This window comes from Drosophila nasuta, chromosome 3 (genome assembly GCF_023558535.2).
Source record: "Drosophila nasuta strain 15112-1781.00 chromosome 3, ASM2355853v1, whole genome shotgun sequence".
In the NCBI taxonomy this organism is placed as follows: Eukaryota; Metazoa; Arthropoda; class Insecta; order Diptera; family Drosophilidae; genus Drosophila; species Drosophila nasuta.
In genome coordinates, this window is record NC_083457.1 from 18,089,961 (window position 1) to 18,111,057 (window position 21,097).

Sequence of the window (21,097 nt, forward strand, 5' to 3'; positions counted from 1 at the left end):
TTAGGTTTAAAGGAACAATTAAAGTCGTAACACTAATTTACATTTATAAACCACTGTATATCTCATTTTGAAATCTCAATTTATGTGTCTGCTTTGATGCCCTCTATAAAGTGTGAATGCTCAACTCGCATTGAAGCATTCCCATCTATAAGAGCATTCATACTTGTAGTATTTCCTATCCAGCTCACAGTTTCAGTTCAACTTTTACAAAGTTTTTTTTTTGGATTAGAAATTCATGTTGAAGCCAAAGGCATCTTTGAGATGCCTTCGCTCACTTCACCCATCTCCAATGAAGTCCGCTCCAAAGCACCTACTATATAACTTTTTTGCATGTAGTCCAAAGTCTACATTCGAGTTTCGGACCTACGATGCCGTGTCCTTAGCTTCTAGACACAGGTTGTTGTCACACGTGTCAGCCGCGTCATCTCACTGCTTCCGAAATGCCGCTTGAAGAACAGCGATCTGAACGTAGTGCGAAACTGTTTGGACATCAGGCCGTAGAGCACAAAGCCAACAGCCGCATTTATGAGTGCCAGCAGATCCATGAGCTCTCCGAAAGGCGGATAGCAATGGGCGAAGAAGCACTTTTCCAGCACACCAGACAACAGACCGAGCAGACCCTGTGGAAACTCCGTGACCAGAAACAGAATCAGCACAGCCACCAGCAGCAACGTCGTCCGATCATTGCGACGATCACAACGGGGCGGTCTGTAAATGTGGTTGGTAAAAATAAAATTAATTAATTGGAAGATTGGAAAAAATTTACAAGTAAGAAAGGTCTAGTCGAGTTTGCTCGAATGTTAGATACCACTACCCATGTTCAATGAATGCGGTACTATACGTAGGATATACCAAATGAATACCGAAAAAATACTTAAGTATACCGAAGGTTTTAAATTATACCATAGATTATAACCAAAGCAACTAAGATTTGGATCGCAATCATCTTTCATCTGGTCTTTGTTTTATTGTATTTTGATTAGTATTAATTTAAAATTTTAATTAATATACCGCAAAAATACTAAAAATATACCGAAAACTTTTTAGATACAGTACTACACATTTAACAAGTGCTGACCAAAAATATTAAACCTATCTCGTAAATCTGAGACAGGTGTTCATACGAACGGACAGACAGACAGAAAGACAGACATGGTCTCGGCTATTGACCTAAAGCACCTTTTGAGTAGCGGGTATACAAATTTAAAATACTAGAAATACTTCTAGTATTAAAACTTACAAGTCACAACCCTTTTTTAATAAGCAAATGATACCAAATATATTTCTAAGGTATTAAAGCTATTTTTGGATGTAGAATAAATTAATCTATCTTCATATCTTGGTAAATTTAGTATTGTAGATAAATGAATAAATCAAAATGTTATCAGTCTACAAATTTAAAGATTAATGATTTGGCAAACTTTGAAAAGCATTTAAAATTGTTGCTTTTGTTGCTTACGACATTTTGATTTATTTATTATCATTTTGACTAAAATTTCTTCTGAAACAAATGAGTTTTCTAAGCTAATTTGAATTTATCAGAATGGGTAGACAAAAGCAAATCATAATATATAAGAAAAGTAAAAGTGAGCTTAAAGTCAAGTTAGCAAATTAAACGGAGCAGACAAACAAATTATTGACTCGGCTCCTTTAATCATATTCTCCACCATGCACATGACACAATTTAATATAGAGCAAACAATGGAAGTTACCTTCTGGACTTGTGCTCGTTGAGGTTCAGCTGTATGGCATACTTGGTGGGATTATCGTAGTCCTTGAGTTTGAGGCGACGTCGCGAGGCCTCACACAGGACATGCATGAGCACCAAGCTTATCACTGTCAGTATAAAGCAGGGAAGCAGCTTGATAATCACGGAATGTATCCAAAAGTTGAAGCTGCACAGTGGAGTGGAGTGCAAAGAATCTTTCAGCAGGATGTGTGTATATCAGGCGAGATAAACACTTACCGGAAGAGCATGGAGTCTGTGTCAAAGTACACATGATACATGGCTTCGTGCTCTTTGGTGTCCACCTCAAGGGTCTCGCGCACCTTAAACACAAAGTACGTGGGCAGACAGAGGATGGGCGAGATGATGAAGGGAAAGAGAATGGCCTCTCTGGAATGTGCGAGCAGAAAGTTGGCACAGCTGCCGTTCGGATGTCTGTGGATAAGAGATGGAAACAGTTTGCTATGAAGTGAGAAAACAGGGAAGAAGAAGAAGAAGAGAAGCCACAACGTTGCCACCGTGTTATTCATAGATAAAGCGCCAGTTAACACACACACACACACACACACACCACACACACGCATCAATGAAGCACACGCCGCACACTCACCTGATGGCCACATAGCGCCAAACAGCCAAAGTGACTGTCAAACCAATCGAAATCGTATGCAAAATCTGCGTGAAATGCATATGAACCAAAATATAAACAGCCCACGAATAGCTCAGATCCTTTTCACCTGCAACAGTCGAGGAGATGACTCAATCAGATTGGGTTTATTTGAGTGGGTGGCTCACTTACCCGGCTTCATGTAAATGTATTGATAGGTGGTGTAGGGTATGTACTCGAGCATCACAAACATGTCGGCCACCGCCAGCCATTTTAAGATGTTGTTGATGGGCGCCTTGGCCATCTCCTTTCTGGTCAATACCATTATATTTAATATATTGGCTATTGTGCCGAATATGCAAATCTGTTGATGGGGTTGCCAAATGAAAATCAAAATGAAAATTTATTTCTCTCTTTTTATTTGTTTGTTTATTTACATATTTACTTAACGTCAACAATGGTCAGATGAGCATATACTAAAACTGCATGAAAAATGGAATTTAAAACCTACAGAGAAAAAACAGTCTAGTGTACTCGACTATGAGATACCTTCCATTAATCAACTAACAATATTTTCATTAATAATCTGCACAGAGAGAAAAAATTTAAATTCCTTATCTTGATTTAAAACCTTTTCAATCTTAAGAAAAACCTAAAAATAAGATTTTTGGGTTTTAAAAATCTTAAATCAAAATTTGTATGCTAACCGTGCATTTTAAGATTAAAAACATTTTATTCTTAAAAATGAAAATCTTCCTTCAAGAATGTTTTGTTCTTGATTGAAAGGAAGATTGGAAATCTTGATTTAAAAACTTTTCGATCTTAAAAAAAAAAAATCCAAATTCTTGGATTTTAAATTTAGATTTTTTTAAGATCGAAAAGCAAACTAATAAATCTATTTATTTTTTTTTCAACAATCTAAATTTTAGTTTTCAAATTGAAGTTTTCAAATTTTTGAAACAAGATTAAGATCTTGAATTTCAAGATTGGGCATTCTAGAATTTTTATAGAATTTGGATCTTGTTTGATGAATAAATCTTCTTGGCTCAATTTTGACATGAAACAATCTTGATTGAAGATTTTAATTTATTTTTCCACTCTTACAGATCTCTGGTTGAGTCTAAAAAACTTTTGACTAACACACTAAGTAGACTCATAGTTTTTTAAATATATTTTTTTTGATTAATTACGAAACATTTACAAAAAGATAACCAATAAAAAAAATCATCTAATATGATTTGACTTCTTCTGGGTTTTCGTTAATCAAAGCTTATAGAGTCAAAGTACCGTCAGCATTTTTGATAAAATTCTATTTTGCGTCAATTATAATATTATTTTCACATTAACAATTTTACTACTTTAATCTTATTTTCTTTCTATTCTTGGTATTGGCTCATAATGGCTTGAAAGCTTATTCTGCGAATTCAGTCATTTCCTGTTGGCTCAATGTCATAATACCTTTCTACCGTACTTCCCTTGGGGTATTATCCACAAACAAATATCAAAATACAACAAAATTGATATTTCAATTTCAATTTCTACTACAATCCAGTTTAATTTTAATTTAATTTCAAGAAATAGTACAATGAACAATAAATTCTTAAATGCATGACAAATCATTATAGCGTAGCTCAACTGTAGCTGCCATCATAACAATAAGTTAAAGCCCCAAAAAAATAACTATTTTCAGGCTCCTCAAGGGGCAAAGCTGCCTCGCACTCTTTGAGTTATACTAAACATCCCTAAAAGCCGAAATCTCATCAGTCCAAGTTGCTCGATGTTTTATTCATACGCCACTCAAACTGCGGACTTGACCGCATGATGAATATGAGATTTTTGCTCTGCTGATATTAGTATGTGCTGTCAGGAAAAGGCACGTCTGTGCTACTCTCTCTCTCTCTCTCTCTAAGCAGGAAACCGGCAAGAGTTTTCATACATGCATAACTACAAAGAACTTACAAGTAATTAAATATTGCCTGAATACTAAATACTTGCGTGGGTATTATTAACAAAAGGCTCTTTCGCGTTCACTTTCATTTAACATTAAATTTCAGCTATTCTAACAAATTATTTTCCTAATTATGCGTAACTCTTTAAAAAGCTGCCTACTTTGCATATCCAATTTTCAACTTCCTTTTCTTCTTATTTAATAGGATTCTAGCTATTAGTTAAATTCAACAAAAGAATCCGGCAAAAAGTTGAAATTTGTTTGCATTAATTTAACCCTTTAAAGAGGCATAATTGGTCAAGCCTTTGCTAATTCGATGGTGTTAAATATCTAAAGCAATTTGTTTGGGCGTAAGCTAATGAATTATGTAAACACATAAATTCATTTAATGTGCTTTTGTTAATGCTTCTCTCGTTGTTGTTCTCGTTGTTGGCGCTGTTTTTGTGACATTTTCGTTTTTTATCTAAAAAAAGGGAAATCTCAAAGTTCAAAGGTGTTGGGGCTTCGCCCAAAGTCGTCAAACCGGGGACAAAAGCGAATCCGCCTAAAGGGTTTACATTCCTTGACACATTCTGTCGGGCCGTTCATTTATTTTCAGTCAGTCCTTTTCTCCATCTTTTCGCCCACTGACCAAAGTGAAAAATGTCTTGGCTGATGACAGGACGACATCAGGATAATTAGCCCCATGACTGTCGCAGCAGCAGCAGCAGTCAAAACATTCACTAATGAGTCGCTCGGCAACCCGTTATCATTTACTTACCAAAAGGGAAACATAGCCATGGATGCCGTTGTAAGCGCCAACCCACTTGTAGATATCACCTTGACAATAGCCCCGACACTCATCCGGTTGCGAATGGTTCTTCATCTGGAAATCGATAAGTCGATGCAGAAAGTCCTGCAGTTCAAATGTGGTGAGATGCAGGTCCTTCAGCATCGACTCATTGAATTTCATTGGTGGTTGCGTCATGGCTAAGTCTTGCATCATTTGTCAGCACTCGATTGCAAATGATAAACAAATTGGTTCGATACTTTAAAGCATGTTCACTGCAAAAAAAAAGAAATGGCACAGAAATATGATAGACAATTAAAAGACAAGCAAACAATTGAAGCAAAACGAGATTTTTATTTGTATCAAATACGAATTTCTGGTATTTGTTTCTGGCAATTAGCAACTGCTTCTGGCAGTCCTTTAATTTGTTTGGCATTTGCTTTTCTGTTTTTTAGTCAAGAGACAGAAGCAAATATTGCATCGAATATCGAAATATTGAATCGAAAGCAGATGCACTTGAGCAATAAACAGTTTCAATTTATGTTCAATTTCAGGTTTCATGACTTTTCAAATGCCAAACTAACCAACTGAAACCAAGCAAGCAGAAACTTGGTAAACTGGCCAACATAATTTTACGATAATTGATGGAAAATGTAATGTGGCAAATTAAAGCAAAGTTGCGTATGCGACTAGCAAACATCCTGAGCTAGTTTGAACAACTATTTGTGTGTGTTTCGCATCAAATTTAACGACAAGCTAATGAGACACATTTCTGAAGGGTATTTTAACGAGAGCACACCTGTTGCAGTGTGGTTAGTAACTGGGCGTAGCTGTTAATTGGCCAACGAGATAGAGATACAGCAATCTTTGTATGTTATAATATGGTTTTTTTCTACTTGCTTTTCGATGATAAATATGTGTGCATACTTGCATGACATATAAATCAGTCAAGTTTGTGAGTTGGCCAATCAAAGTCTCGCCCCAATGTCCACCTGTCAACGAAGGTGTTGCACTCGGCTAATGGGTCCAGGAGGAGGAGAAGGGACGAAGAGTGGGGAAAAACAAATCCTGTTCGACATTTCGCAATTGCAATTCAAATTTTCGAGCAACTGTTTCTCCATCCAAATGCCGTCCGTCCGCCCCTCCGTCTGCCTGTCTGTTGAACTGACAGCAATTGCAACACAACTGGGCAAAACGTAAATTGTGTCGGCGGCAGTTGTCAATTATTTGATTTTGATGGATATGTCAGAGACTCGCACACATATGAGAGAACATTACACAAATCACGCATTTTACTGCTATGCCAAATTGTTTTTCTTTTTTCAATAATATTCACATGGATTTGGCCTGCAAATAACAAGCAACCATCAATCACAATATGACCAACAAAACTCATTTCAATTATTACAGGTAACTGCTGCATTAAAGCCAACAGCTGCGTTTACTCCAAATAAAACAGAACTAAAAGCAAATTTGTGTTTCTCATGTGAACTTTCTGCTACCTGACAAAACTTTAATATCTGATTTAAAGTGAACTCCCGCTATGATCAATTTATTCTCAGTCTCTTTATCAATTAAATACAGCTTCTGTTGTTCGATTGACACTCTTTAACACCCATCTGTACATCTGTCTATTCAACGACAAATCGGGTTCCCTTTAAGTCTGTGCAAATAGATTTATGTGAACAAGTTGGCAGCAAAAAAACAATAATTTATGCAATATTTCTTGCTTTCCGTTGTGTTTGGCAAAGTGCTAAGTTTTTTCTTTCTTATACGCTGCTCGTATTTTAGCAGGTAGTTGAGGTATATTGACTTTGTCAAAAGGTAGAAACTTTTATAATAATAAAATAAAAATTCAATAATAATAACTCTTTATAACATCTATTATTTAAATTTCACTAAAAAGTTGAAAATATTGAAATTGTCAAAAACAATATAATGTAAAAGTTATTGTGTTGCTGAATTCCTTATCAAAATAAATATATATGTGTGTATTTTACACTATTCCTGAAGACTATTTTTTGGGTTTGAGATGTTTTAACTCATAATTATTCTTTGCAGTCCCTGCAGAACATCAAACGTAGCACAAAACATTGTAAAAACAAACTAATAATTTGTTATTACTTAAGCATTTCATTGAAGTATAAAATAATTTAAACTGTTATGATATCTTGAATCAATATTTTTTTCATGATCGAAAAGTTTGTAAATAAAGATTTAAAATTTACTTTTCAATAAAGATTTCTTGAAAGCAGGACTGCAATTTTTTTGAAGTTGAAAGTTAAATAAATAAATTTTTGTTTTTGGGAAATGAGGAATTACAGAAAAATATATACAAGAGAAAGGGAATTCGAAAACTTTGTTACACTACGAAATATAAGAGTATCTTTGATTCGAAATGTCTTGTTCTAGTTGGTTTTTGTTTCTTTTGGGGGCTCCTCCGTCGGGAAATGGAGAAACAGCTGGCGTTACACACAACAAGAATGCCGCAAAGAGGCACACAAATACACATAGACACAGACAAATACAAATACAGATACAGATACACACTCAAGCGAAAACATGCGAAATGCCGACAACTGACAACTTGAGATAAACGCCATACGGATTTTTTGCTTTTTGCTGCTGCCATTAGCAGCTATACTGTTAATTAATGTTCCGTTACACAGACACATAAGCTAGCAATAGAATATACTAGATGTATGTATGTATGTTAGTGTGTGTGACTGCTTTTTATTACGGCACTTCACGCTGAGGCATAACCATAACCGGAGTATGAGTCCCCAGCGCGCACTTGGCAATTGTATCTGCGAGATGCTTTTGTATCTGTTAGATATGCGAGCGTATCCTAGATGCGCGTCCCACTGCGCCTCACTGTCAATTGCTTTAACGATCCTGCCGCGCACTTGCTGCACATTAAAATGTAATTACAGTCAAATGTTTTTAATACACCAACTAAAACTGAACACAGTAACAGCCCAATAAGACGATAAAGTATCACTTAGTTGCGACTAAACAGAAATTGCCCCAAAGGAAAACTTTCCATTACCATGCGAACACAATTCAATTCAAGCTTTAAAGTTATCAACAAGTTTAATCGGTTGTGCTTAGTTTGTTGGCTTTGATAAATTCAACCAAATATTAAATTGGATTGGTATATTGGATTTATTGAACCAATTTATCAAGTGCTTATTACGCTCGACTGCAGCCAGTGGCCAAACAAATTTTGCATGTTTTTCATAAACAAGCAAAAAAAAAACTTTCATTATTCAATTTGTCGTGTCAATATTTTTCTTTTATCAAAATTTAGACAAATTTAAATTGATTAAGGTATATTTATTTGCCAATAACTAACTATATTAGAATTTCCTTAGATGAAATTATAACTGAACCGTGTTGAAATTACTGACTACATGATCCATATCCATTTCAATTAATTAATGCAATTTTATCAAGCTGCTTTGGCCTCAGTTGACACTCAGCATGAGTGACTTGTGCTGTACTCCCAAACACTTTTCCAAATCAAAAACAAATTCTATTTATGACTCTGACTGTGCTGCAATTGAACAGCAGCAACAACAACACTCACACACACTCACACTCTGTCCAACTGAGTTGCAACTTGTTTGCTACAATTTGGACTCGATGTGGGCATACTTAACTTGCATCCAATATGTGCGTTTGATTCGTATTCGTTTTTTGCTTCTTTTTACTGCCTAAATTGTTTTTGCCTAATGTGTGCGTTTGACTTCGTTTTGAGTGCGTTTCTAGTAGTTTACGCACAAGATACGAATCGTATAAATAAACAGATTCTGACTTCAAAAATCGTTAGTTCAATTTTCGACACAGTGCTGTGCAGTGTATCAACTTCCAAAACAAAAAACTCCCTAAGTTTTTAAATCAAACTCAATCACTATGAAATTCACAGTAAGTCGAAGCTTTGCTCAAAGGAAACTTTGCATCATTAGTTAAATAGTTTGACAAAAGTTTTGCAGAAGCAAGTGGAACATAATAACATAAGTACCTAAACTTGATAACAAGTTGAAGTTCGACTCTGTCTGCAAGATTTGCTGCATCATTCAAGTGTTACTTAAATTTTCTGTTCAAAGTTGAAGCAATACACTGGCAACCGCCAGAATCAGAATAAACAATTCAAATTATTAGTTTTTAATTACAACAGAAACCTAATCTTCACGAATTTTTATTTTAGTTTTCAAATAAGGGTTCACTCTTTTTTTTTCTCTAAAAATCATTAGGAAAATATGCATTACACTCAAAAAAGAACTTTGTCAAACCGTTCTCAATTTCAAAAGTATATTATTAAAATTCCTTGAACTTTCATTTCAACGAAAAACAATTTTGAAGCAAGATTAATGACAACTGGACTGAACAACAACTCGTATTAGGGGTCAAGAGAAATGAGCTTGTCTCTTTTTGGGGATTTGCTAAAACAATAGTTCTATTTTTAACACAAGAATTTTGTGCACTTTTTCTTTCATGTTCGATTTTCAATTTTGCTGTCAATGGGAAATGCTAATGGAAAAATTCTTGGCCATCGGACAATGTAAATGCAAATGCTATTTGTTACAGTTAATTTTGCTTATTGCTGGCGCCGCTTGCATCTTGGCCGCACCCGTTGCCGAGGAGCAGCAACAGCAGGCGGAGTCATCGGTCAAGGCCAAGCGTGGCCTGTCACTTGGCCTGGGCTATCACGCCCCACTGATAACCCACTCGCATTACGTGGCCGCACCAACTGTCGTTCACCATGCACCAATAATTTCGCATGCACCGCTCATCGCACACGCTCCGCTCATTGCGCATCATCCGGTCTCGTCGGTGTCCTACCATCTGCCCACCTATCACTCGATACACCATTTCTAAGCGGACAGCACCTGGATAACTGGATCAACTAGGACAGCTGAAGGAGTCAACAAACAGCAAGCAGACTCTACCTCCTCCTCCTCCACCTCCTACATTTGCATCCCCAGCCATTTAAAATGATTGTGTTGTTCAACATCTTACACTCTTCACCATCCCCACACAATTCCCCAATTCACTCATCCGGCCATTCAGCAGCAGCATGTTAAGTTTATATTTTGCTTTTCACAAATAAACATGTACGAGTACAACAAGTTTTCATTTCGTTTCGCGAAGTTTAGTTTGCAACAACTGGAGGTCCCTTTGCTCGCTTCCGTTTCCGCTTCCTTTTGCGGTTGCCACAAATTTAACCAGTGCAATGTCACAGCTTGGAGCACATAATCCCAGCTGTTAAACGCTTAGTGGCCCTTGGAGATGCACAATGCATGGGGTACGAAGAGTGGCCATTAAGTGAACATTGTGATTACGCACATTATACAGCGAAATTATTGTTATGTATTATAATTCTGGCATACGAGTTGCAGTTGATAACGGCACTTATGTGCATTTGGCTGCTACATTTATACTATGATTGCAACATCAAATCAAAGTTTTATGCGGCAATTCGAGCAGTCTTAAATATTACATCGTTTTTGTAGTACAATCTGCCACAGAGACTTTAGTTTTAAGTTTGTTGCTAAGGCATTGTCTGTTCTAACTTAAATTCCAACTCAATCTCATACAAAACTCTCTCATCCATGGTTTGTTATGCTTCTACAAAAAGAAAACTGACTGAGCAACAAAATTAAATTCCTCTTGGAGCTATAATAAGCAAACCAAAAATTGAAAGCACTAAAATTACGAACACTTTATTAGATTTTACTGGACTGCCATGAGCCCAAAGCTCACTTCTGATAGCAAAATACTAAAGAAGCTTACTGGTTGAATGCTTAAAAAACATTTGCCTTTCAAGTGGACACCCAGCATTCATATGTATAATAAATAAACAACCAACATTTCGCATTTGTTTCCAGGAATTTTTACGGTTCATTGAATGGTTCACAAGTGTGTGTGTGTACATGATGTATAAGCTTAAATTAATTAGTACACAAATTGTTTTGAAACGAATGTGTAACTCGCTTGAGAATTAGTCGGAAAAACTGTCACTCCAGTAGGTTGTGGTCAGGGGTGCTACCGACTTGAATAGATCTCGTCCCTGGCTCGGATGGCTCTCCATGCGTCTGACTTTCGTTTCCGAGTGACGTATACAGCTGGTGCTTTGATGGCGCTGCAAACGCTGCTGGGTGAGGAAGGTGCGCTGACAGCGTTTGCATTCGTAGATGACACCATGCTCATCGTGACTGAGGCCCATGTGACGCTTAAGTTCGGCTCGCAGTCGGAAAACCTGTGCGCACAACTCACAGCGGAACTGCGCACGTTCCGAGTCATGGCGTTCCATGTGCGTTTTGTAGGCGCCCCGCACCTTGAACTGCTTGTTGCATATCTGACAGAGGTATTCGTGGCGCGGATCGTGAGTTTTGCGATGCATCACATAGGATTGTTTGCGTGGAAAGCTTTGATCGCACTGATCGCACTCGAATGGTCCCTGCGCAGGGAGGGCGGGTTGTGACATCAGACTCTTCTTTTTCTGTGGATATTCTTCTTCAGAGCCCGCCGAACGTTTCTTCTTGCGACCTCGTCGCCGGCCTGGCTTGCGTTTCTCACTGATGTCCGAGTCGGCAGAATCACTGTCGGGACTTGTAGAGCCTGCGACATCAGAGACTTTGAACTCAGCATCATCGTTAAGCTCCTCCTCGTCCTCATCGCTGGCCGAATCGGAGACGGGGGCGTCGATAACAACATAGCCGCGGGGTCGTCGAATTTTGTTTTTACTGCGTGAGAGACGCTTACGCAAATCCTTCTCCGTAGTTTCCAGCTGCTTCCTTAGTTTTATGGCAATGGTGAGACTCTGCTGGCAGTTGTTGCAAATGAATTGTGGCATAAAGTCCTTGGGTGCTATAGATACACTGGGACAAATCAAGAGCAACATATCAGCCGGCGTGGTAGAATCACTGGTCTTCGTAAAGAGACTTTTTAAATTGTCCTTGCTGGTACACACACGACACTGATTCTCATCCACTGGTTCCTCCTGTTTTTGGGCTCCAGAGCGTGCACTCACATTCGCCTTGTCTGTGGCATCTCCGGCTGTCTTAAGCTGTTCCTGGGCATCGTCACCAGTGATGAGTTCAGCTTCTTCATCGTCATCCTCCTCTTCAATCTCTTCTTCTACGGCCTCTTCTTCTTCGACATCCTCTTCCACAGCTTCCTCCAATGTTTCAGCATCTGTTGCCACATTATTAGCTCTGCTATCTTCTGCTGCCGATTCGATGACTGCTACTGAGGCGTCTGTTGGTTTTTCCGAATCTGCATTAGTACTATTATTCTTGTCAGCTAGTGTTTCTTCTTCTGCTGGGTTTTCATCGTCCCCGTCATCATCAGGCATCGCATCATCCAGGTATTCAGCTTCACCCATTTCCTCCTCCTCCTCCTGCACCTCCGCCACTTCCACGGCGTTAGCAGCAACTGCTTCTACAACCTCTCCGGCATTAGGCGCAACATTACCCTGCAAAATGTTAAGTATGTTTATGTCTGTGTGACTTGTCTAACATCGTCTTGCTTTCGCACCTCATTCATGTAAACATTATCGCCAGCAACTGCCGCTGATGCTGCTTCTTCTTCATTCGCCAGCTCCACAGCGCCTCCCCTCTCCCACTCATTCGTCGAAGCAACCGCATCCACCACCGACAATGGAACTCCCGATGCCGTCAGAGCACCCTCTTCGCCATTATTCGCCACACCATTTGTCGCAACCGCAGGCGTTATTTCTTCTTCCATTTTATTATTATGATTTGTTTTGTGATTTTTGGCGCCTCAAAAGTTACGCCGGTCTCAACAGTCTACAGAGAATATTTTATTATTTTCTGCTTTTAACACTGAAAAGTTGTCACTCTTTCTTTGTATATCCACTTGTCTTTGCAATGCACAATATTAAATCATTAAAACTGCCGAAAATTGCAATTTTTCACAAATTTTTTTTCATACATCCGAATATTTGTTCATTTTTACACAACAACGCCATATTGTATGAGTACATACACGCTGGGCACAGCTGTTCCAAGTATCGATACTGCTGCGCATGTCAAACGCTTATCGAAATCGATAAAAACGTTGGTATGGGCGATATGCGCGCCAACTGCTTTCAATTTGAAATGAAATAAATGTTTACAAAGTTGTATTATTTAAAATGAAAATTAATTAATGTAGCCATAGATATTATTTATTATTTGCTAAGGAAGCAGCGAAGACATTTCCAACATATATGTTATTAGTATTTTATAAATTTTTTTTTTTTGCAAATTTATAATTGCAGAGTGATTTTTTTTAAATATGTATTTAATTACTTAATTTTATAAGAAACGTTTAACCCGTTTACTTTTATAAAATAAAATACATTTATACGGTATTAACAAATAATTTTTGAAGAATGGTTTTTTAATATATGTATATGTATTTTCCACCAACATTTTTTAATTAGTGAATTAACAACGTATACGTGTCCAACAACGCGTCTAATTTAATTTCCTTTTTTTTTTTGCTGGCTTCAGAAATTGAAAACTGTTTGAACCTCAAAATTAAAATTCCACAATTGAAATATATCGCACGATTTTAAAAATTTAAAAGCACTCAGTGTGAATTGTGTGCTTTCAAAAAAACGAAAAGCCTTCACTAATTGTCTCTTAAGTTTTCATTTAAATCGAAATCTCCAACCAATTTATTTCTTATAATAGAAAAAATTGGCGTCTACAAAGTGCTTCATTTATTGTCGGGGTTAAAAACCGAAAATACTATAAATGCCCATCACAAGCCCCCTGACGCGGCCGAGATATTCATTTCAATTATGTGAAATCAACGCCTAAAGTGCTGCAAAGAAAAATGTTGGTATTGTATTGTGAAATAATGTTAAAGTTGGCACATCAACATTCAGGACCCATTCAAAGGCAATTTGTGTGTTAACAGGTCCCCAACACAGTTCTCTGAATACATACATTTGTATTTTTTTTTCGGTCTGTGCTGTTTTTTTCACTTCCTCTCCAACCATCTTTTCTTTTGTGATTTACGTCAACAATTATAACGGCAAAACGTGCATAGCGCCTACTTGACATTAGCATCGTCAACATTTGGAGAGTGGGTTGCCCTATTTGGAACAGCTTCTGAGATTTCTGCGAGCAACGTTGGGTTGGGGTAGGTTTATGACGATAGCTAGCAACGATTGCGAAAGACCGTATAAGTAACAAGATAAATATAGCGGAACGTTTCCTCTGGCAGTGATAAAAAAGCGCGACCATGTCAACTGACAAGCGCATTCCCAGGGCATGGGCAATGGCACATGTACAGGCAGTCATCGGCGTCACAACATGATTAATTATGCATGAGTTGAAGGCATCGTGTAACCATCCCGTCGACCAAGAAAGCATCCACAACACAAACATCAGCATATGCTGGCAGTCTTCAATGCTTACGAGTAAGTTGCTTCTGGCTAAACTGTTTCATAATGTAGAACGTGGTAAGGATATCCACCGTGTGCTCATTTCATCTCACTCGTGGTGTATGCAAAATGGACAGTTGACAACTATTTGTCACATATGTATGTATATTTTTGTTTAAGTTTTCGATTTCAAATCGATAACCGATACATGAGTCCTTCATGTGTATGGTCAGTCATATATGTATATATACTTTTGACATTTGGGTCCTTTGAACTTCTGAGAGTATGAATAACCCAACAAAAAACTGAAATTAATTGGATATGCTTGTTGCTTTGCTTCGTTATTGGATTTGAACTTATGTAGCACTTACAAAGAGCTGACTCAAAAAGCTGTTCTCGTTTTACTCCAATTCTCTTTAAAGTTAATATAAATGAAGTGAATTCTCTACTGCCATGTAATTCAGTTTTAAATTAATTTTGCTTTTGACAATATAATTCATGTTAATAGGAATGAAGGTACAAATAACATTTTACAGTATCATATTTATTCTCTTTAATTCATTGTTTGTTGATTATAAATACCAAATCGGATTTGGCTTAACACGAGTTGTTTGTCAGCATTTTTCAAGCTATTAAATGCAATTTAGCTTTTAAGAACCATAAGCACTGGAATAAACTTTTAAATGTTTTCTCACAATTTTTGGCAGGCTTTAAAAGCAGAGTGCAGCTTATGCTCTTTTCATGTTTGCATCAAATTAACATCGCATTACGTATTCAAGATAGGTACAAGGCACATAAGCAGCAATGCTGCTTTTGAATTATCCATAATAAAAAAATAAACACAAATACACATCCCAAAAGAATGGTCTGTTGCTTCTTTTCGTGGTCGTAAAGCGATATCTTGATCAGTTTAAAAATGTCTGGAAGTGACACGACTTTGACTCTGATGCTGTCTTTCACGTTGTATAAAGTCAAATATCTTGGCCGTGTGTACACGCAAAACCTACGCATCGCAAATGTGAAGAATGCTGGTTCGAAAACAAAAGTTTTCCTTTGGCGGCGGCGACTGGAAATATTTGCATAACAGTATTTGGCACATTGAATCAGTCTGTCATTCAATATGCCGAGCAACAAGTAATAATAGCGGTAGCTTAGTGAATTAAATTTGCATATTTCACATTTGCAATAATTTCAAATTCAGTTGCCTAAGCGTAGTGGTTAAATTCACAAGTGTGAGATGCCCTTCTACGTTTCATCAGAATTGACGACGCCACAAAGTATGCAACATTTTCTATAACTGTTTGAATTCGCTTTGCTCTTGGAAATTGAGCGATGAGAAGGCACTGTAACACTTATGATTTTAAGAAATAAAAATTATTTTAACATTAAAAAAAAAGTTTGATTAATCAAAGGGCTCTCTCTATTACATATAACATTAAACGATAAGAGCGCCTTTACTGATTTTCAGCTTACTATTCATAAAGTTATTCGTTGAAGTGTAATTAAACTCAACTTGAAAATTCACGCCTTTTATTCATTCATCAGTTCATTTCACAGCCACTCGTATTCATTCATTCACATTTCATTCACTCGAGCGCAAAGCAAACTGGCAATATATATTATTCACAGACAGTTCACAGAAATGCGCAAAAACCATGTGGGCGTATTTTGGTCGAAAGTGTTTTACTGAGTAAATACTCTGAAACTAATCTCACCACCGCAGCACTACGGAATCGTTCCACTCTATCGTCAATATTTATCAATTGTTTTTATGTATTCACAACTTAATAATACCCTTCAGGTATTTTGGTGGTGTAATCACAATGCTATGAATAATTAATGAGCAACTGAAAGATAACATGGCAAGTTAATTATGTTATTATGCATACTACTTAACTGATCATTTAACATGTAATCTGATGCATCTGAAAATTAAATTTAATATTATTTAATATGTAGTTGGTAGACACATTTTCGTCCATATTTAAGTAGAGTTGGGCAAAATGATAGTACCACATGTGCTGATTAGACTCTGGATAATGCTAATTAATGCCACATCAATCATATGAAGAGATGTCGCACGCCTTCCCCTTGGTGTATGTAAATACGCTGAGCTTTGTTTTCATTTCAGAAATTACTCGACTTCACACATAATCCTTTCGCGGTTCTCTCAATTTCTCACACTCGCAACATGGATAAAGGGATATGCATACATATATATGTATGTATGTATGTGTTAACATAAACTTAGTATGCTTATAATATAAAAACAGCAGCGCCATCAACAAGCAATTTTTTATAAGCGTATAATATGAATGCGCCCAGGGGTAATATGTTTATGTGCTGTCCCTATTGTGGTCGCCCTCTGTTTTCTCCTTGTTATTGTTGTTTTTATTATTGTGACTGATCTAGGTTCTCGCTCTCGCTCTCTCTCTCTCTCTCTCTCTCTCACTCAATTCGCGTTTGTGTGTTCTCTGTTTTTTATAATACCCCAAGCGGAAATATTTTGTATGTTGACTAAATTTGCACCCAACGCAAATTATCTTAACAACACGAGGGCTGTTTAATATTTGCTAGAAATTTTATGATAAAATTCAAAAATCATCCACACATTTAAAAGTGTTTAAATGTTTGTATTTTTATTTTCAATTTGAAAGGATAAATCATAGATGAAATAAATACGTGACAAGGAAGTGAGTCAACTTCGTTCGTCGCTTTGTCCTGGTTTTAATAGCCAGTATTTGGTTCTGGCGGCGAGTCTTCGCAGCCTTTGTTGCTCAGTTGCTCATGTTAATGAGTCCTCAATCTGAGGCCCCGATCTACCAGAACTAGGATCTACCAACACAGCCAATGGTCACACCTTAAACTCGCATACCAAGCATTCAACTGCATTACATTCAATTACATACAACTTTGTTCTTTTAACAAATGTATATACATACATCGAATTAATCTATTGCATCGTTACAAGTCAATCGTTGGTTAATAATCTAAAAGTTGTTATTGATTAATGCAATGTTACCGTTTAGCAGACTCTATAAACAACCTCCGCAAAGAAGAACCAAACAAACGTATTATGTGTGGAAGTAAACCCTGGAGTCGTTGCTGTTCATTATTAATATTGACTGCGAGATATGCCCTCTGCTATTAGGGGGCTGGTTGGTGAGCACTGAAGAGGCGCAGATTGTATAACTGGCGGCTAATAAACATTGCGATAAGCAGCTTTATTTCGCTTCATGTCTGTCTCATTAGGCGTACACTTGATTAACAATTCATAAACCATATGCCAGACAGAAACTCGATTCCCATGCACCAGCAACAAGTAAAAAGGAAATGAGGATGAGGAGTCGAAGGAGATATTTTAACAATGTCAGAGAATATGAGCAGAGTTGAGCAGTCAGCCTCATCGACCACCCATCCCACTACGAGGGATATGTCTTGTGTCACATTTGTCTCAATCATTAGAGTGATGACAATTTTGTTAAGGCGTCACGTGTCTGCATTAGCATTACGCGCATTATATTGAACACAACAATAACTTAAACAGGCCCATAAGCGAACAGTGTGGGGAACTCAAACCCATACTCATACTCATTCTTTAACGGCCAACACGCAAATTCCAATCAAACTTGTGCGTGTGCGTTTTTGCTTATGCTTTTCACATAAGTTACATCGACATGGTCACACATACACACTCACACACTCTCATACACCCACACACATGGTGTATAAACTTTGGAGCGTGTTGTGAGACAGCTGTTGCCGTCTACAGCTACAGTCTAAAGGACCCTTAAAAGCCGTCACGCGAAGGATTTGCAAATTTTAGAACTTTGTATAAACCACAAGGCTGAGACATGGGGTATATTTGTTTATTAATGGATTCAAATGGGAGTTTTGCATTACTTGCACTTTAAATATTGATTGATTGGTTGCCACAAAAACTTAAATAATATAATAAAATATATTTGAATGCACAAATGGTTTGCTTTAAGAAGTACAAGGATATCTAATAAGTCTGCCTGTCATTCGTTTAAATTTTCCCATCCATCTTTGTGGATGTTATCTAAATGGCATTTAGACCAAGAGACATAAGAATTAAAAGATAATTTATGAATAGAAAATACGCAGCATATCATTAAAAAAGATTTTACTTTCTTTCGGCGACAAATTGATGCGAACCGGTTTGTTTATAAATCAGTATTCAACAACAAAGGCGACAAAATTGCCATATCAAACGAATTTGGTCTTTGATCTCGCACGCGGCGCCGGATATCAAATCAAAAAAAAAAGTACAAAATACAAAAAAACACACACAAAATATGAAGACAAAAACAGCAAGAATGATGGGGAAAAGCCCAAGCCGCAAAAATCCAGAACAAAACAAAAAACCAAAGACCGAAACCAAAACCAAAAACCAAAAAACGTTGCGTACAATGAACCGCAAAAGGGAACACACACGATACGAGATTCTTATGCAAAAACGAAGAAAAACACAAATCTTCGATAGACGGCAGCAAACAACACCAAAGTGGCAGATATTGATAACATAATGGCAAATGCACACAAATTTAAATTACAAAATTGTTGTTGAAAAAAGCAGCCGAGAAATATTAATATATTTATTAATTTAATCGTCGCGATATTTTTGTTTTTTTGTTTACTTTCTATGCTCTGTGGAATTCCCAGCGTCAACCTTAAACGTTTGTTCTTTTGCGAAACTCGTTTCAATCATTTCATTTTATTCCGTTCTGCTTTTGTTTTGCCGGGCATCATCACGACAGGGCCTGGGTGGGGTAGGGAGAGTGTCTTACGATTAGGATTATATATGTACGAGTATCAGAGCATCAGAGTAGTCTCTCTGCATAGAAATTAATTATTGCGACAAACAAAAAAAACAAGAAATCAATTTCAAAAACAGCTGTGACTAGCGGTTTTAGGCTTTCGGGTTCTCGATATTTGCTACTCGGCCAGCTCTCGTCTCTCATCTTGCATCTTTTTTGGCTTTCGGCTTTTGGCTTTCTGGCTTTCATTCATCCCAGAGATATTTTGGATATCATCTTCAGCTGAGTGTGTAGTATAAATAGCGGCAGCTGCCACTTGGCTAATTAGACTTACCAAAAACTTCAGAGTAACCACAGGCAACAGAAGCACCAAAAAACTACCACAAAAATGTCGAAATTCATCGTTTTCGCTTTGGTAATTGCCACCGTCTGCCTTATCCTGGTCAGCGCTGCCCCCGCTCCTGATGCCCAGATTCTTGACGCTCAGACGGCTATCAACAAGATAATCGGTAAGTTGAGAAGCACTTTAAGAGTTTTGAACTTCAGTTAACTGGTCTTGATTATTCCCACAGCTGCCTATAATCGCATTCCAGGACGCTCCATTGTCCATCCCTGGGAGGTGGCCACGCTCATCGACCCCAACACATTTGTGCCACGCTCTTACTATTGAATATTCCCGATTTCTGTTGACCACCATATGTTGTGTTTTTTTGCCTATTGCACTTAGTTTTAAACATGAAAAGAATAAAATAATATCTTGATAAAATGAAAACTCGTTTCTTATTTATTTAATGTATTCCAAAAGTAAAGAGCAAAGACATTTCAAAATGCAAATCTCAATATTTTATTTGGAATTTCACACCGTTGCAAAAATAAGGCAATTAGCGCCAAAGCCAATTAAACACCCTAAAACATTTATATCGAAATTTAAAAATATAACAAATTAAATTAAGAGACATTAAACACGAATTGCTTAATAAGAATTCTTTCTTTTCTCACTTTGTTTTATCGTTGGGGTTATTCTAGCACAACTTGTTCTAAAAAGAAATTCCAAACACGTTCATCCAGAGCGGAATGTGTGTTTCTACATATTAAATAAGATATGCTGATTAGAGGAATAACCCGAATTGATTAACTTTCAGCTTTTTAGTTTTATCCAATTATGAATTTTTAATTTAGGCAATTTACTCGAATTAAATCATAGATGTGGAAAAAAAATGTTGATAAACACTTTAAAAGTGTTATCACAATAATCCTCTCAGCTACATAACAATTAAATGTTATATATTTTAGAATCCTCTTAAAATGTCAACTACTAACGAGTAATTATTTATGAATTATTTATCCAACACCCGCAGGGTTAATAAATTGAAACGCTGCTAACCGCAATAAAAAACAAGCAACAGAATGCCAGTAATTGGATTATTTGCAAACAAGATTATCAATAATTCAATCAATTAATTAAAAACTCTATCACATTGTTTTGTATACTATTTTAATTTAAATTTGTTTCAGTTAAGGGTTCGATAATGTTTTTGAAGTTAGCTTATTTTATTGTTGGGCACTGAAGAGTATACAAAGGTTTTTAATATAATTGTAGTCTGTCCAGTTCAATTATTAAACTAATGATAATCTCATTAATTTCTCCCCATTTAAATAGTTTTTCAATTTGCTATAGTTTGCACTCTTGTAGATGCTCTAATTTCTTTCTTTTTTTACAGATGTGGAAGTTCTTATTTTAAGTGTTGAGTAGTACATAATGATTACTTAATATTAGTGTTGAGTAGTACATAATGATTGCTTCGTATAAGCGTTGAGTAGTACTAAACGATAACGAAGTAGTGTATAAAACTTATCGAATAA

At 36.8% G+C, this 21,097-nt stretch overlaps 5 protein-coding genes across 7 annotated transcripts in view; 3 read left to right on the forward strand and 2 right to left on the reverse strand.

Moving 5' to 3' along the window:
- Positions 1-21,097, forward strand: part of LOC132793199 (uncharacterized) — a 190,339-nt gene that overhangs the window by 82,053 nt on the left and 87,189 nt on the right. The gene's annotated exons all lie outside the window — the stretch shown is intronic.
- The window catches only part of LOC132793206 (G-protein coupled receptor dmsr-1), a 45,680-nt gene continuing 24,599 nt past the window's right edge, over positions 17-21,097 (reverse strand). For 2 of the 3 annotated variants that reach the window (XM_060802936.1, XM_060802935.1), the window contains 6 exons: positions 5,042-5,325; positions 2,526-2,697; positions 2,337-2,463; positions 1,967-2,188; positions 1,713-1,895; positions 17-708 (listed from right to left, as the gene is read on the reverse strand). In XM_060802936.1, coding sequence (XP_060658919.1) covers positions 387-708; positions 1,713-1,895; positions 1,967-2,188; positions 2,337-2,463; positions 2,526-2,697; positions 5,042-5,266 — 1,251 coding nt within the window. In that variant the 5' untranslated portion in view covers positions 5,267-5,325 and the 3' untranslated portion in view covers positions 17-386. The remainder of the gene's footprint in view (positions 709-1,712; positions 1,896-1,966; positions 2,189-2,336; positions 2,464-2,525; positions 2,698-5,041; positions 5,326-21,097) is intronic. The other variant, XM_060802937.1, reaches the window with a different exon arrangement.
- LOC132792139 (uncharacterized) lies at positions 8,899-10,170 on the forward strand. Its single transcript, XM_060801388.1, has 2 exons — positions 8,899-8,977; positions 9,641-10,170. The coding sequence occupies exons 1-2, from the start codon at positions 8,966-8,968 to the stop codon at positions 9,929-9,931; spliced, it is 303 nt and encodes a 100-aa protein (XP_060657371.1). The 5' UTR covers positions 8,899-8,965; the 3' UTR covers positions 9,932-10,170.
- Positions 10,910-13,054, reverse strand: LOC132793204 (zinc finger protein 316). Its single transcript, XM_060802932.1, has 2 exons — positions 12,593-13,054; positions 10,910-12,530 (listed from the first exon to the last, which is right to left on the reverse strand). Exons 1-2 carry the CDS (start codon positions 12,800-12,802, stop codon positions 11,055-11,057), a joined length of 1,686 nt encoding a protein of 561 aa, XP_060658915.1. The 5' UTR covers positions 12,803-13,054; the 3' UTR covers positions 10,910-11,054.
- On the forward strand, positions 19,552-20,006 carry LOC132791784 (uncharacterized). The gene is made up of 2 exons (XM_060800853.1): positions 19,552-19,743; positions 19,807-20,006. The coding sequence occupies exons 1-2, from the start codon at positions 19,623-19,625 to the stop codon at positions 19,902-19,904; spliced, it is 219 nt and encodes a 72-aa protein (XP_060656836.1). The 5' UTR covers positions 19,552-19,622; the 3' UTR covers positions 19,905-20,006.